The sequence below is a fragment of the Haliotis rufescens genome, unplaced genomic scaffold (assembly GCF_023055435.1).
Source record: "Haliotis rufescens isolate VD_foot unplaced genomic scaffold, xgHalRufe1.0.p SCAF_2, whole genome shotgun sequence".
Taxonomy (NCBI): domain Eukaryota; kingdom Metazoa; phylum Mollusca; class Gastropoda; order Lepetellida; family Haliotidae; genus Haliotis; species Haliotis rufescens.
In genome coordinates this window covers 67215767-67230547 of record NW_025963890.1, presented here as the reverse complement: position 1 = coordinate 67230547, position 14781 = coordinate 67215767, and the positions used below count along the sequence as shown (strand labels likewise).

Sequence of the window (14781 nt, the reverse complement as noted above, 5' to 3'; positions counted from 1 at the left end):
AATTACATTGTCAGCACTTAATCCTCATTATAGTTGGCTCTTATGTCTCAAAATCCATACACTTCTACATATGTTGTGATTGTCCTGTTGCCACGACTTTGTGTAAGTGGGCCCTCGTCTAGAACAAGCAAACCAGTGACTCCCAAGCCCCATTCCAGAAACATCTTACAATAAGCATGGGCAATACATATATTATTCAACAGAATCCCACATGGGTCCACAGAGAGTCCATAACTATACTACTTATAAAGAGTTAAGGAACACCTGACTCATTCATATAACTATAACTAACCTGTAATGACATCGCAGATTAACTATAGTTATACGAAAGAATTGGGTGGTCCTTAACTTTTTGTTTGTTGTATAGATATAAATCTATCTTCATTGTGCCAGTATCTTATTGACAGATTATATGGCCGATATGTCTTCCTTGACAGGTCATAAAATACATAGAAGATACAAAGATAACAGTATGACTCTAAAGTTTTAGTACATGGTTAAATCACAAAACAGTTTTAAACTTACGTCTGGATTGCCTTTTCTTCTTGACGTGAGCATTCTTTGCCTGTTGTGCCCGTGCTTGCTGCAACTGTAACACAAGTAGGTTCTGGTCATGTGACAACAATAATGACTACGCAGATCCACAGGGGGTGCAGACACATGCAGACACGTCATAGGTGAGCAGGTATACCATATTTTCTCCAGCTTAACCAGCTTAAGTTACTGTTTCTATAACATGAAATACTGAAAGGCAGTTTCCACACGACCACAAGGATTACCGTCAATAGTGTGAAACACGAGTATGGCTGCTGAGTATTGACTGACAGAGGAGGGACATCATGTGGACTGACACCAGTTCATCAGTTCATGGCTCAGCTGGTCATACTATTGTAGCAATGCTACTCAACGTTTAATAGGGATATTGAGATCCTTCATACCATTGACAAATATAGTCTTTGATAGGCATTTAAAAGTTGGGACAACATGAACATTGACAAATATATATAAGCAATCAGTTTAATGTATCAAGCAATATCCTTATCAATAGTTGAATGGTATATATCCAGTACACTACATTCATTATTGCCAAACAAAAACAGAATTACTAATCATATTTGCCCATTCGAACTCATCTTCAGGTATATCTAAGAAGATGTGGTCAATACTTGAGCATCATCCAGGTGAGGACCCATTTTTAGATTCCATATTAAATCATGTGTTTATCATCGCATCACTTGATTGAGTATTTACAGACTGCCGTCAAAAAGCTGGAATGTGCAGCACATTCATTAACATGTAAACATGTTTGTAAACAGCAGGGATGTGAGCAGGTTTTCCCCCACAAAGAGGAAAAGGCTAGGGGGGTCTGTAGTCCAAGTAGTCGTGATAGAAAACGTATGATGTCCGAAAACCTATGCTGCTGAAAGCTCTGATCGAAAACAGGATATTCTGTGCGGTTATCCGGTTTTCGATCACATATATTCTGTGCGGTGGTCCGTTTTTCGATCATATTTTTTCGGAGTGTTTTTTTTTAAATCTTTGATTATATTTTTACGAGGAAGATAATTTTTTTCCGAGGACTACTGTTTTTCAAAAAAGCAATTTTCCGCGTGGAGATTCCACATCCCTGAAACAGACATGACTACAATCAGATAATTATGTTAAATGTGACGTTTAATATCAATTACCTGTGTGGTGCTGATGTTGGTCCCCGTCAACCAATCAGCATCTGGCTCCATCGTCGGCTGCTGTGTAGAGGTCAACATCTCCTGGCGCAGCTGGTCCATGTACTTCTGAAGATGCTGCTTTATTTTCTCCTCCTGAATAAATGTCGACTTGCATTAGTTTTATAAGGAAGACTGAACATGGGTAAAACCTCCATATATCAGAGAACATCCAGAAAATCTAAATTAATCTTAATAAACATTATTTTAAACCTTACTGAGACACATGGTTGGTAAAGTTGTCAAAGGCCCTTCTATTCGCTGTGCAGAGTTGTGTCCCTTTGGTGTGCCAGAAACCTATGATCGCGGGTGCCATTCCCAGATAATGTTTCTAAGTTTGTCATCTCCATACGTATACCCGTACTAATTGGTTTCCCTCCAATATGTCAATTTTCAATTTCCTATATATTCTTATGACAACATCGCCAAGCAATAAGTCACTTTCACCTTTACACCGAATATCTCTTTTAAATTTTGAACATATCTGAGTAAGGCTTAAAAAAATAAAAAATTGGCTCTCAGGCAAGGCTTTTGAAAATATAGTGTGTGGGCAGGTGTAGCTTTTTGTTGTCTTTTGTTGTTGTTATTGTTGTTGTTCAAACTAGTACGTAACCAAATAAACAGCTTGAAAAGAGAAGTAACTGCACGCCAGATTGGATCACATTGTTTTTAAGTATTGTCGCATTTCACTGCCGGGGTCATGTGTTCAAGACATAGTTGAGAATTTTTTATCCTTTTTTATGATGATGCTGGCTGTCCCTGAGAACCAAGACTATTATTTTTTTATACCTAGCTTATGATGTAACCATACCTGAATACAGTCCTTAGCACATTCCACTTTGTCGAGTGCCGCTCTGTATTGTCCGTTCTTGTGAAGAGCTCGTGCCCAGAGCTCGTAGGGAATGTAGCTGCCGCAGTCAAAGAGCTCGCAGGCTGGAAACAGAGGACACAGGTGGAATAAACATGATATAACCTGCATTACATTACATAGGGATGTGACACAGCTCGCAGGCTGGTAGCAGAGGACACAGGTGGAATAAACATGATATAGCCTGCATTACATTACATGGGGATGTGACACAGCTCGCAGGCTGGTAGCAGAGGACACAGGTGGAATAAACATGATATAACCTGCATTACATTACAAAGGGATGTGACACAGCTCGCAGGCTGGTAGCAGAGGACACAGGTGGAATAAACATGATATAACCTGCATTACATTACATAGGGATGTGACACAGCTCGCAGGCTGGTAGCAGAGGACACAGGTGGAATAAACATGATATAACCTGCATTACATTACAAAGGGATGTGACACAGCTGGCAGGCTGGAAACAGAGGACACAGGTGGAATAAACATGATATAACCTGCATTAGATTACATAGGGATGTGACACAGCTCGCAGGCTGGTAGCAGAGGACAGAGACAGGATGGACAGAGCCCAAACCTATATCCCCCTCCCACACTGTGACATGACATACACCGATACAACCAGCATACCACTGCATCGGTATGTCACACAATGTTGGCTCTGATGCTAGTTCCACCAACACTTATGTTTCCCCTCTCCCTATAAATAGAGACTGGGAGGTCTCAGAAGCAAGCTGCCTAGTACACATATATAGAATAGTATCCTTAAACTTGGTCTCTTATTAGTCAATATCCTTTCTCTTTATGGAGACATTTTTCACACTCAAAACATGAAAAAGCAGAGACAACTAATACTACATATACTATCTTATTTAACTTGCCATACATATTTCCTTGTCTCTGTCTTTTCCTCCAAAACAGCATCACAAACAAATTATTTCATGTCTAATGTAAAATCTAAATGTTTTTAACCATTGTCAACCGTATTTCTTCCAAAACAATTTGGCCTACTGGAATGTCAAAACATATAAAGACAAGTTATCTCCCTTGATCAGTTACAAAGGAACCTAATAAATAGCTGTCCAGAAAATGTGTATTTGTATTATCAAATGACTGATTTCTGGCAAACTTTAATTTGCTTGTTTCTGTAGTAGATTCATATCCTGATTAAAATCATTTGGCATACACACACTATACTCTCAGACGACATGTTAACATCCTTGTTTGAGGTAAAGATACTCAAATGTACGGAATGTCTTTACAATTTAATATTTTCAAACAGTCGGATTCCTAACAATTACAATTTGAGAAATCAGGTTTATTTGAAAGGAACTTACCCTCTTTACAGTGTCTGGTGCAAAGTCTGTACTGCCCCTACAACAGGCAAACCACATGACAAGTTATTCATCATATATTTCTCTTATAATAAACAAACATGAATACATGGGGAAAAATAATTTTTCCATTCTTTAGTAAACATTACATGATTTTATTAATGTAATCAGTATAAAGGTGAGGTGAAATTGGGTTCAACGTCGCGTCCAAGATTATTGCACTTATATAGCGATGTGCATGTTTGTGTGTGCGTGCGTGCATGTGCGTGCGTGCGTCGTGCGTGTGTGGTTGCTTGTATAAGTCCGGACTGATGCAGATTTATAGTGCTTGCTCACTGAGATACCATGCCGCAGCATAACATGAATACCCCACTCAGATACAGTATACTAACTTCAAGCCAACCAGTCCTTGTTTCGGCCCCTTAATGCCGGGCACCAGACAGGGTAACAACAAGTACCATCTTTTAATGTCTTTTGGTATGACGCAGCCGGATATCGAACCCCAGACCTTCTGCTCTCTATGCGGATGCTCAACCACTAGACCAAGGAGGCGGTCTTATCAGTATCAAAGAATAAACGCTTTCAAAGTTTTGCACCTATCCTGAAATTAGCTACTTGTATGACATCTGCACCATCACTTAACATCCCTGCAAGCAATACTAAATGATTTATCCCTAAATCAGATTATTTCATCTCAAAAAGCTGCATCAGAGGGACTACAATTATGGATATTAGGATGTAAATATAAGTCTCAGGAATTTTTTTTTAAATGATGTAACAACAACTTACAAAAATCCGTGACTTACCGCTTGGTAGCAGCACTTGGCCAGCAGGAGAATAAGATCGCCTCTTATCCTTGTCTTTTGTTTTTGGGAGAACCCTCTTCCAATGACCGTGTATGCTCGGAGAAGGTCGAGGCACAGAAAGTAGGAGAATGCTGGATTCTCCTTCATGTACTCGAAAGCTAAATCCCTCAAGTCCTGCAGCAGCCCTTGTGTGCTCTGTTCAGTAATAATAATAATAATAATAATGATGGTGGTTATGATGATGATGATGATGGTAGTTGTGGTGGTGGTGATGATGATGATGATGATGATAGTGGTAGTGGTGATGATGATTGTGATGGTGATGACACCACTTATAGCAATATTCCTGATGCATGATGGGAAACACTATGAATAGACTTCACACATTGACGCATTGACCCTGATCATCGTGACCATATTCAGAAAAATATCAGATGTTACACCTCTGGTGAAACCCATCCAGTATGGTGCTGACAATACGAGAATCACAATCAGGGTTACCTGGGACCAACAATCAAAGGAGTATGGATCACCTAGGGACTCAACACTAGATCGTGAAAAGCAGCACTCACTACTACCCCCTAACAATATTTATCATATTTATAACATGATAATTATTCAACCTAAAATCGATAATAAATTAATGTTGTTTAAGAATGTGATGAAAATGTAAGGTGAAGTATTGTATATTACCGATTGATTTATGTTCCATATCTGGGTGTCAATGAACAGAGTCCTCCATAGCGAGGCTGCAGAATAGGCACAGGCCATGTTTAGAACCAGTTCTCGGCCAGGCTCTGTGCCTTCAAGGCTAGCAGTGATGTCCAGTAGAATCATGGCTGTAACACAAGGCACACAGGGTTAATGCAGTAGTATCTTAGAGTGCCTGAATTAAATGGACGCATCTGTCCTGTCAATGAACTTGACACTAGAATGTTTTCAAGCCAAGAAATGATGCTGTATACAACAAATAATCACCATTTACTTACATGTACATGTGGTAAATACTTACCAGGAATACATGTATCTAAGCCAAGTGACTAAAATCGGGTTTTATCACCTTCCAGACCAAATAGTTGAGTCAATGTACACAAAAATTAAAGAAACCTCATTTTTAAGCCCATGGGCTAAAAGGTGAAAGGAACCATTTACTTTCATAGTTTTATAATTAAAGTTATAGCAAGGTTAATTTGACAACTAATACATAAAGCAAGATTTAGAAATCTGTGGCTACAGTATTATACAATGTTACTTACTTCTATAGAAATATTGGAAGGCTTGAAACATGTCACACCCCTGAAAAAACACAAATACATTAGTTATCACTAATACCATAAATATGATAAACAAACCACTCAACACTTGCCACAAAGTTATGTACATATGAATATTTCATAAGTTTTGGTTTGGATTGTTGTTTAACGCCGCACTCAGCAATATTCCAGCTATATGACGGCGGTCTGTAAATAATTGAGCCGGACCAGACAATCCAGTGATTAATATCATGAGCATCGATCCACGCAATTGGGATCGATGACATGCTTCAACCAAGTCAGGGAGCCTGACCACCTGATCCTGTTAGTCGCCTCTAATAACAAGCATAGTCGCCTTTTATGGCAAGCAGATCCATCTACCCCAGAACTTCATGGGTCAGTACATAAGTATCCTAATCAAAGCTGAGAAGTATATAGTCACTTATTTTGAAAATATAATACTAACAACTCTGAGATTGTTTCCCACCCATTAACAAAAACTTTAGTTTTTACTCATAACAAAAGGCATGTCATGTTTTCAAGTCTGTGACCACGGTAACATACCTGTGTCAAGGCAAAGTCGGTGAAGTTGCAGGTGAGTCTGATGGCCTGAGTCTGGAGTTCCGGGGATGGTGGAGTTCCTGTTGGACTCAGACAGAGTCTCATGGAGGTCACCAGTGTATTGCATTCTCCCGGGGTGAGCTCTGAGTTTATGACCTTCTCTATCCCCTCCTGCAGGAGGGCGTTCATGTCCTTGGTCTCCGACATCATGTGCTGGATAGCCTGGCCAATAGAGGAGTCCAGTTAGTAGATGCCTTAACACTATAGCAGCAGCATCATAGCCGAGAATAACAAGTGTGTGAATGACAACTGTTAACAATATTTCAGTAATATTGGGCAGGGGTCACAACAGTGGGATTCACAAATGGTTCACATGTGGAGAATCAAACCTGGGTCTTTAGCTGGATGAGCAGACACTTGTACCACCAGGCTACCCTATCCCCAGACAAATGACAGGGAGGATCATTGTAACTCAGCTGTGTCACAGTGATAGAGTTCCACTTAGTATGTTCTATATATGACAGATGTGTTTTGATCTTTACCATGTCAACAGCAGCAAAGCACAATCCTTGCAAAATGTAAGTGAACCCTTAGCTGACAATCTTGTGGTTGAAAGCAAGAGCTTGTGTCTTGTCAGAGAGTATGGTTTTACACCACTTTTAGCAATATTCCAGCAATATCATGGCCGGGAACACCAGAAATTGGCTCCACACATAGTACCCATATTGGGAATCAAACCCGGGTCTTCGGTGTGACAAGCGAACGCTTTAACCACTAGGCTACCCCAACTACCCCCGACACACTAAGTCATCCAGAAGTGAGTGAGTGTGTCGTGATTAACGCTGCTTCAAACAGTATTTCACTTATATAGTATTTGATGGCAGTTTAATGTGGGAGGAAAGCCCAAAGTGATGTTCACCAGCACCACAGGTATAGTTGTCGATACCGATAGATCAAAACGGCGTCAGATTTGAGATATGAACCAATGACTAGCAAACACTAGCATGGCTAAGGGGATGAAACACTTCACAGAAATAGGTGGCACCTGACACCACTGAGCACTTCACGATGCCATCATGTCCAGAAGATGGTCTACAGACTGTTACTATCACTATGACCAACCAATCCACATTCAGTCTCACCTTATGACAAGTATACCAACTTGGTTATACTATAGCTGGGGATCGTATAACTGCAATATAACTGCCAGTGGCATAACGCCATAAACCGTCAACAACCCCTTTTTTTATTGATGTATTTTTGAAGGACAAGAGAAGGACCTACCTGCCCCATGATGCTCCCTTCTGGTGTGGCAAAAAAGGAGTGCAGCTGCTCAAGTAAAAGTAGAGGATCTAATAAAACAAATTAAATAAAACAATTAGAACTAAGCAAATATTGACAGCAAATAACTAGGAAAGCATGGTCTGATGAGTTAAAATGGGGTTTAACATTGTGTTCAAGATTACTGCACTTACATAGTGACGCGTGTGTGGATGCTGTTAAGCTTGGAATAATGCAGATTTTATACTGTATTTATTAATATGGCTAGCCCACTAAGATACCATGCCGCAGTTTAACATGGATACCCCACTCAGACACTCATTATAGGACTCCGAGCCGACCAGTCCTTGTTTTATACCCTTAATGCTGAACAGCAGGCAGGGTAACAACAAATACCATCGTTTAATGTCATTTGGGATAATGCAGCCAGGGATCTAACAACGGCCTCCTGCTCTTTGAGTAGACACTCTATTCAGTAGACCGCAGAGATAGTCTATTAAATAACTAAACTGCAGAAAAATACAAAGTAATTAAGGGAAACATTAAATTAGAATGTACATATAATGTTCATTTACCAATTAACATGTACACATAAAGGGAAAAAACATTTCCAAAATCACAAGAAATTTCTACTTAACATGCTTACAGCAGAGTCCATTATACTGTTACATGAAGGGGACAATATCATAAGTATGTGTCTATAAATCACTATCTGATGCCAGGTGTTCTCAAAAATGTGGGAAGTCAATTAGACACACTCTATCCACATGATGTATATGCTGGATAATGTTTTATAGCCAAAAGTGCCTTAAATACCTTGATTATCAAAAAGGAGAACCTCTGGTGGACCTCCTTTGTGCTTAAAGGAATATGGGAGAGGGTAGCAATTAACCTGGTGTTGGAGAATGTCTAGTGAGGCACCAGTTCCAGAGAGGGTTGGGCCTTGATTACCCAAACTCACTGCAGGCATCTAACTTCTGGTGTTTCACTAACTTCACTATTTGGTGAAATAATATTCCTTGCGAGGGTAATATCAGGTTAATATAAAGAGCAAGAAAATAGTATCTTGATTCGTTTATTAGGCTTATCACAGCTAATTACTGTTTGTGTAATTAACACAAGAACAGGTCCAGGCCATGACAGAGTTGCATTGTGCATGTCAGTCTGGCTGATAGAATATACTGAAGTATGCGTAACTGCTATCCCAAACACACATAAACCACAAAGGCAGTCATAGCAGCGCTTTCCAGCCTTAATTACATCACGTATATATTCTTACAGTTTTCACTTAGGCAGTTTACAAAATGCCTAAATATTTCAGTCATTTTACAAATTTGAATGAAAAATGACCATTTATTGTATTCCAAATGACTGTGTTTTGACGATTAATTTGAGCACACAGTGACTGAAAATGATAGGATTTAAAGAAAACGAAAGTCAGTGTATATTTTTCTTCATTTTTTGCTTTCTAATCTTAGCATTATAAGTCTATAGTTATGTGTTATAGTCTGTTTGGCCTTCTCAATACTTTCCTGTCAAACTGTCGAATAAATGGACAGATTTCTCTGACGATTTAAAAAATGAGAGAAATATTTAGGTATTTTGTAAATTGACTAAGTGAATCCAACTTTACACATTAGGAAGAGAATTTATGGATGTCATCTTCTTTATTATGGTGTTCCTCATAATAAAGAAGTTGACGTCCATAAATTCTCTTCCTTATGTGTATCACTTCTAAATGCCTTTCAAAGACTTGACACATTGACTGTAACAGCCATGACATAGACAATCATGTTCATGAAAGGAATGGACCACAGTTCTCCCAGTTAGATGACAATTAGAATCGAAACAATAGACAAACTACAGTCGGAAACAAATATGATCGTGATGAATAATATTATTATACACAACACTTGCTATTATATATGAATGCAATCAGGTTCAGGGAATTAACACACATAAATCGTTCCTGTCTTACTTACCCATTGCGTGGTGGGTTAATCTAGGCTTTTCATGCAGCTAGTACTTGATGCTTACAACACATAGGTATCCAACGAATAACCGAACTCTCTCATTCAAACTGTTTAAGTGGCCTCAGTTCAGACGACTTAGCTTATATATACAATGCAAATGACATCGTCGCTATAATTATCTCACATACGCACCACATACATATAACGTCATTTTGCTTCGTCAACAAATAAATGTCTAGTGCAATCGGAGGCAATAATAGAAATACAGAAACACGGGAAATACCAGGAAACGCATATATTCAATGGACACACAATGCAAGGCTATCAGCTGGCTGGAATTGTGTTGTTCGTCATTTGAATGAAAGCGCAAGTGGGGACCACTCCTCATCCATTGCTGACAGTATCGACAGGAGTGTCCAAGTTTTCGCCATGTCAGCACATGCGGAGGGAATATACGTGGCTTATACTACCTTACTTTGATCGAGCCTAATTTTGAACTGCCATTTTGCATTATATCCATAACAGAATATTTCAAGCTGAATGCACTTCCTGGTATCGCGTAAGAAAGGCACCTGCTGCTGCTATTTGCTTCGCTGCGTATTTCATACCTTCTAATTCAGCTTCTAGTAATATCTTAGTGAGCGTGCATATTGTTACTTGATAATTTTACTGATTTTCCTAGTTCCCTTTTTATAATTTGTAGAAGTATGTATTTATATGTTTTTCCTTTAAGCAGACGATAACAACGTATATATAGTATGTTAGAGATAAGTTGAAGACAACTAGCACATCAAAAAGGTAAATATTTTGATTGCGTAATGTGTGCGTGTGTTTTTAGACTTCTTAGAAAGCGTTGTTCATTCATTAGAAATATGTCAACACTATTAGTACTCGGGTATTCCCGTCAGTTTCCGTCAGGCTACAGTGGAATGCACATGACAGATAATGTAGATCTATGTTTTGTTTGTTTGTTGTTTAACGCCGCACTTTATGTAGATCTACATGTGCTAGTAGGTTGGCTGCACAGTGAGTGAAAGATTTGTTAATACACTGCCAATGCGCAGATCTTCCTTGAAATAGCAGAGAGAGGTTAAAGGCTGAATTACTATGTAAGCTGCGATTTATTATATGAGTCTTTCACTGACTGATATCAAATTTCGAATTATTGACATGTAATTGTCGCGGCCATAAAATTTCCGAGTCCTCTGATGGGATTCGAACCACGGACCTTCTGGTCCGAGGTCGGACGCCTTGTCCACTTGACCAAAGAGGTTAACCCCGTCAGCAAGCTGACACGGTAAGGATGTCATCTGTGGGATGACTCCGCGCCCTGCTACATAGCAGGTTAAACAATTGCAACAAAATAGATATGTTTAATTGATATAGCAAAAAAATTTTAGACTTCACAATTTCATATATATTTAATGGTATCTGTAAGTGAGTCCTATATAGAAAAGGTTCTATTCTATATCTAAAAATACATTTCTCAAATATCCTGTTTTTAAATTCTTCTAATATACAGTTTATAGTTAAAAAACAAGTCTAATTCAGTCGATATTTAAGAGCACGCGTAACTCTGAATCTGAGCAATATAATGACAATCTCTCATTTTCGACATAAGAAGACAGTAACAAAATATTCCTTTTTAGATAGATTAATGATTTAGTGTTATTTTAAACATTTTTTTATAACACCACAGCACTTACCCATAGTTGTAAATGGTCGCTAACTTACACGTCTTCTTTATAGACATTAGTACATGTACATTTGTGTTTTAAAAAAGCAAGTTGGTATTAAGAGAGGGGGGGGGGGGGGGGACACATACGTATCAGCACACCCAAAATACACAGGGAACTGCAATAACACAGATCTACTGAAATACCGTGTCATCCAGGTCTCCAGATACCTTTCTTGATGTCTGTTAGACCTTTGAGCAGACATTTTAAACTAATCCTGCATAAAACCTGTTTCAGATTACTTCTAATTTGCTTTTGTGAAATACAATTATTCTGCAAAGAAAAAAAAGAAAAGAAATATAGGTACGCAAGGTGAAAAGGCCACATCAGGTAATTACACCCAATAAGTACTTTCAATAATTAGAAGCTTATTCGGTCCATTTCTATACAATTTAACACAGATGTCTTAAGCCACGTAGAAAAAAACCCAGAATGATAACTAAGAACACGGCGACATTCTATTTAGCCTAAATTAAGTTTAATAAGCGTATAATTAAAGATAATTGGCATTGTTCACCCAACCTAAATGTAGTAGTATAAGACTTAAGGAATATGCAATAATAATGCTAAAATTCTTTCTTTGGCCTTCCTTTTAGTGGACTAAAAACGGGTTATTTATGAACAAAAGTATTATTGTATAGTATGTATATATACATTCGCAAACTTCCTGGGATAGTAACGGAAAGTGGTTCAAGACTTTACCAATATTCCTGCAATATCTCGGCGGGGACACGAAAATTGGCTCCACACATTTTACCCATCACGGAATAGAATATATCGGGCCTTCGTGGCGCGTGGATGCAATAACCACGAGGCTACCACGCCAGCGTTTCTGGGAGAAGACTTGTGGATTTGAAATAACCAAATGCAGTTTGCTACATGTATACTGCTGGGCAAAAGAAAGTACACACCCATGTGTGATGTTGACTAAAATGACACAAACAAGAAATGGTTATTCGATGGTGATGTAAAGTGAGAGTCAAAAGAAAGAATACCGTTTTAAGTTTGTTTAAAGTATTGTTTGCTGTCTATGATTATGTTTCAATTGAACAGCAAACATGATAAAATCAACCGAGAGTCATAGTTTCCTTAGTTGTTCAGTTTATTTGAAATGAATTAAAGTTGCGTTTCGAACCTTAACTTTGCAGTGTTTTGTCCGGCAATTGATGTGTTTAATTCCTCAGTGTCTCACAAATAGAAGTACGCGAATCCTGCACCATGACTGTGGAATATATTTATTTTATGAAAAAACAACAATTAAGAAACATTTACAAAAGCAAGTCTGGTCAGCTCTACCTAGCTCTATTCCACATATGAATTCAGCATAGGGATATTTTATTTTTTTATTTTTAGAGTCGAGAAGGTGATTTTGTGTAATATAAGATTTCACAGACTAAATGTAAGTCTAACTGTTACCACTGCTACTGTTAATGTAACTCAAGCAAACAATAGACATTAAGAAAAGATTAGATTGTCATATTACAGTGGATGATTTAAATTTTAAAACTCCAATGGCCATCTTGTATAATTTATTCGTAACGATGACAGGAAGGAAGGTTATTGTGGATGGCCAATATCTGATTGCTGAGATCATGGTGAAACAGTCTGGCTGTGCATTGTCATGTTACGTGTTATTTATAGGCCATAAAAGATCTATGTAAGGCCACAACAAACGAATGACGCGTTCGTTAGACTGGTCTGTTCGTTCCCCTGTTCGTTCAGGAACCTGTTCAAGTATTCATAGCTTGACAACACACTTTGATATATTTGCTTTTGTCGTGTTCCAAATAGGGATAACTGTCGTTAAAAACCACTTGATACAATTGCAGTAAACTACGGTTATAACGAACTCAAAGGGACAACTAAATTTAGTTTGTTATAACCGTAGTTCGTTATAAGCATATATACAGCATTTATACAACAAATGACCGGGACTAAAAATCCGGTCTTTTCGTTATAAGCGTGTTCGTTATAAACGTAGTTTACTTACACAATTTCAATTGTCTAGCTGTCCACATGTAAATTGTTGCTGCTCGGATATTAGAGTGAATGTTGTTTTACATCACAATCATCAATATCACGTACATTATCCACTATAGGACGGACAAACCAATGGATGACGACATGGCCAACAGTCAATGTCGACAGGTAAGAGTGCGTTTTGTTTGAACTGTATTCCAGTTACATTACCGCGTGCCAGCTTGATGCAGAAGGAAAGCCTGGAGTGATGCAGGTCTCAGACGTTTACCATTTTGGTGAAACCCACGAGCACGGGTATGGTGCCATCTTCCTGAGGCAAGGGAGTTAACTGACTGTAACAATCTAGTGGAAATATTCAGTTAACTCCCTTGTCTCGTGAATATGGCATGGGGCTTACAAACTCAGAAACATAATCGGGGCGAACCAGAATTCGAAACAACAATTTGGGCTTACTTACTCAGTGGGCTGAGTGGGTTAGATCGCTGACTTTGTGTGCTGGCGATTAGGTGCCTCACACTGGCAGTGTGGTTTCGAATCCCGGACGGGACTCAGATATTTCGGTAGGGTATGTACAGTGACCGGCCAATATGACCTATGAGCTCGAGACACTAGCGTCTTTAAAATAAAAAGGAAACACTAAAAAATGCTTTTAAAACCTAATTAAAAATATATCAATACAAGCACACCCAATCACCCAACCCAAAGTCAGCACGTCCTCCCATTTATCCAAACTCGTACTAATCAAACAGCAAACTAAAACAGGGGGTGAGGGGGTGAGGGGGTTGAGAGTCCACTGTAGGTCGTAGGACATCACTTTCATCAGCTGTCTGAGTTTTAAGTCGTTTCCTTAGGGGCTCCCCTCCATTATAAGGGCACCAGGACCTGACATGACGCTGGAGGTCATCACTATTTTCAAACACACATTCATCACAGGAAGGCATAGCTGTATCACTTGTGTCGTCCTCTGATTCACTGTCCACTGGAGCGGCTACTTCTGAGATGTGATCTGTTCTAGGGACTGACTTCAAATGATACTTGTTGACAGCATGCTCATCTTTTAAAGGGTGTGGGGTGTTAACTGCTTCAAGTACAGTAGGTTGTAGTCTTACAGATTCTAAGGTAGTAGGACGCAGGTCGATTGTCAGATTACCATAGGGTTTTTCATCAGCTTCTTTATACACTGACATAAACCGATCAGTATTGTTTGGATAGATGCGCCTGGCAAACATGTTGACTTGATGTCTGTCCACAGGGGAATTAAA

General features: G+C 38.8%; 1 protein-coding gene across 2 annotated transcripts in view; it reads right to left on the bottom strand.

Annotated features, from left to right (window-relative positions):
- LOC124134586 (helicase with zinc finger domain 2-like) overlaps nt 1–10367 on the bottom strand; it is a 28346-nt gene extending 17979 nt beyond the window's left edge. Inside the window, exons 1-10 of one of the 2 annotated variants that reach the window (XM_046499501.2) lie at nt 9813–10367; nt 7834–7901; nt 6553–6771; nt 5992–6031; nt 5429–5574; nt 4736–4930; nt 3933–3969; nt 2536–2657; nt 1689–1820; nt 526–589 (exon numbers count right to left, since the gene is read on the bottom strand). In XM_046499501.2, coding sequence (XP_046355457.2) covers nt 526–589; nt 1689–1820; nt 2536–2657; nt 3933–3969; nt 4736–4930; nt 5429–5574; nt 5992–6031; nt 6553–6771; nt 7834–7901; nt 9813–9816 — 1027 coding nt within the window. In that variant the 5' untranslated portion in view covers nt 9817–10367. The remainder of the gene's footprint in view (nt 1–525; nt 590–1688; nt 1821–2535; nt 2658–3932; nt 3970–4735; nt 4931–5428; nt 5575–5991; nt 6032–6552; nt 6772–7833; nt 7902–9812) is intronic. The other variant, XM_048400436.1, reaches the window with a different exon arrangement.
- Between the last annotated feature and the right edge of the window lie 4414 nt (nt 10368–14781).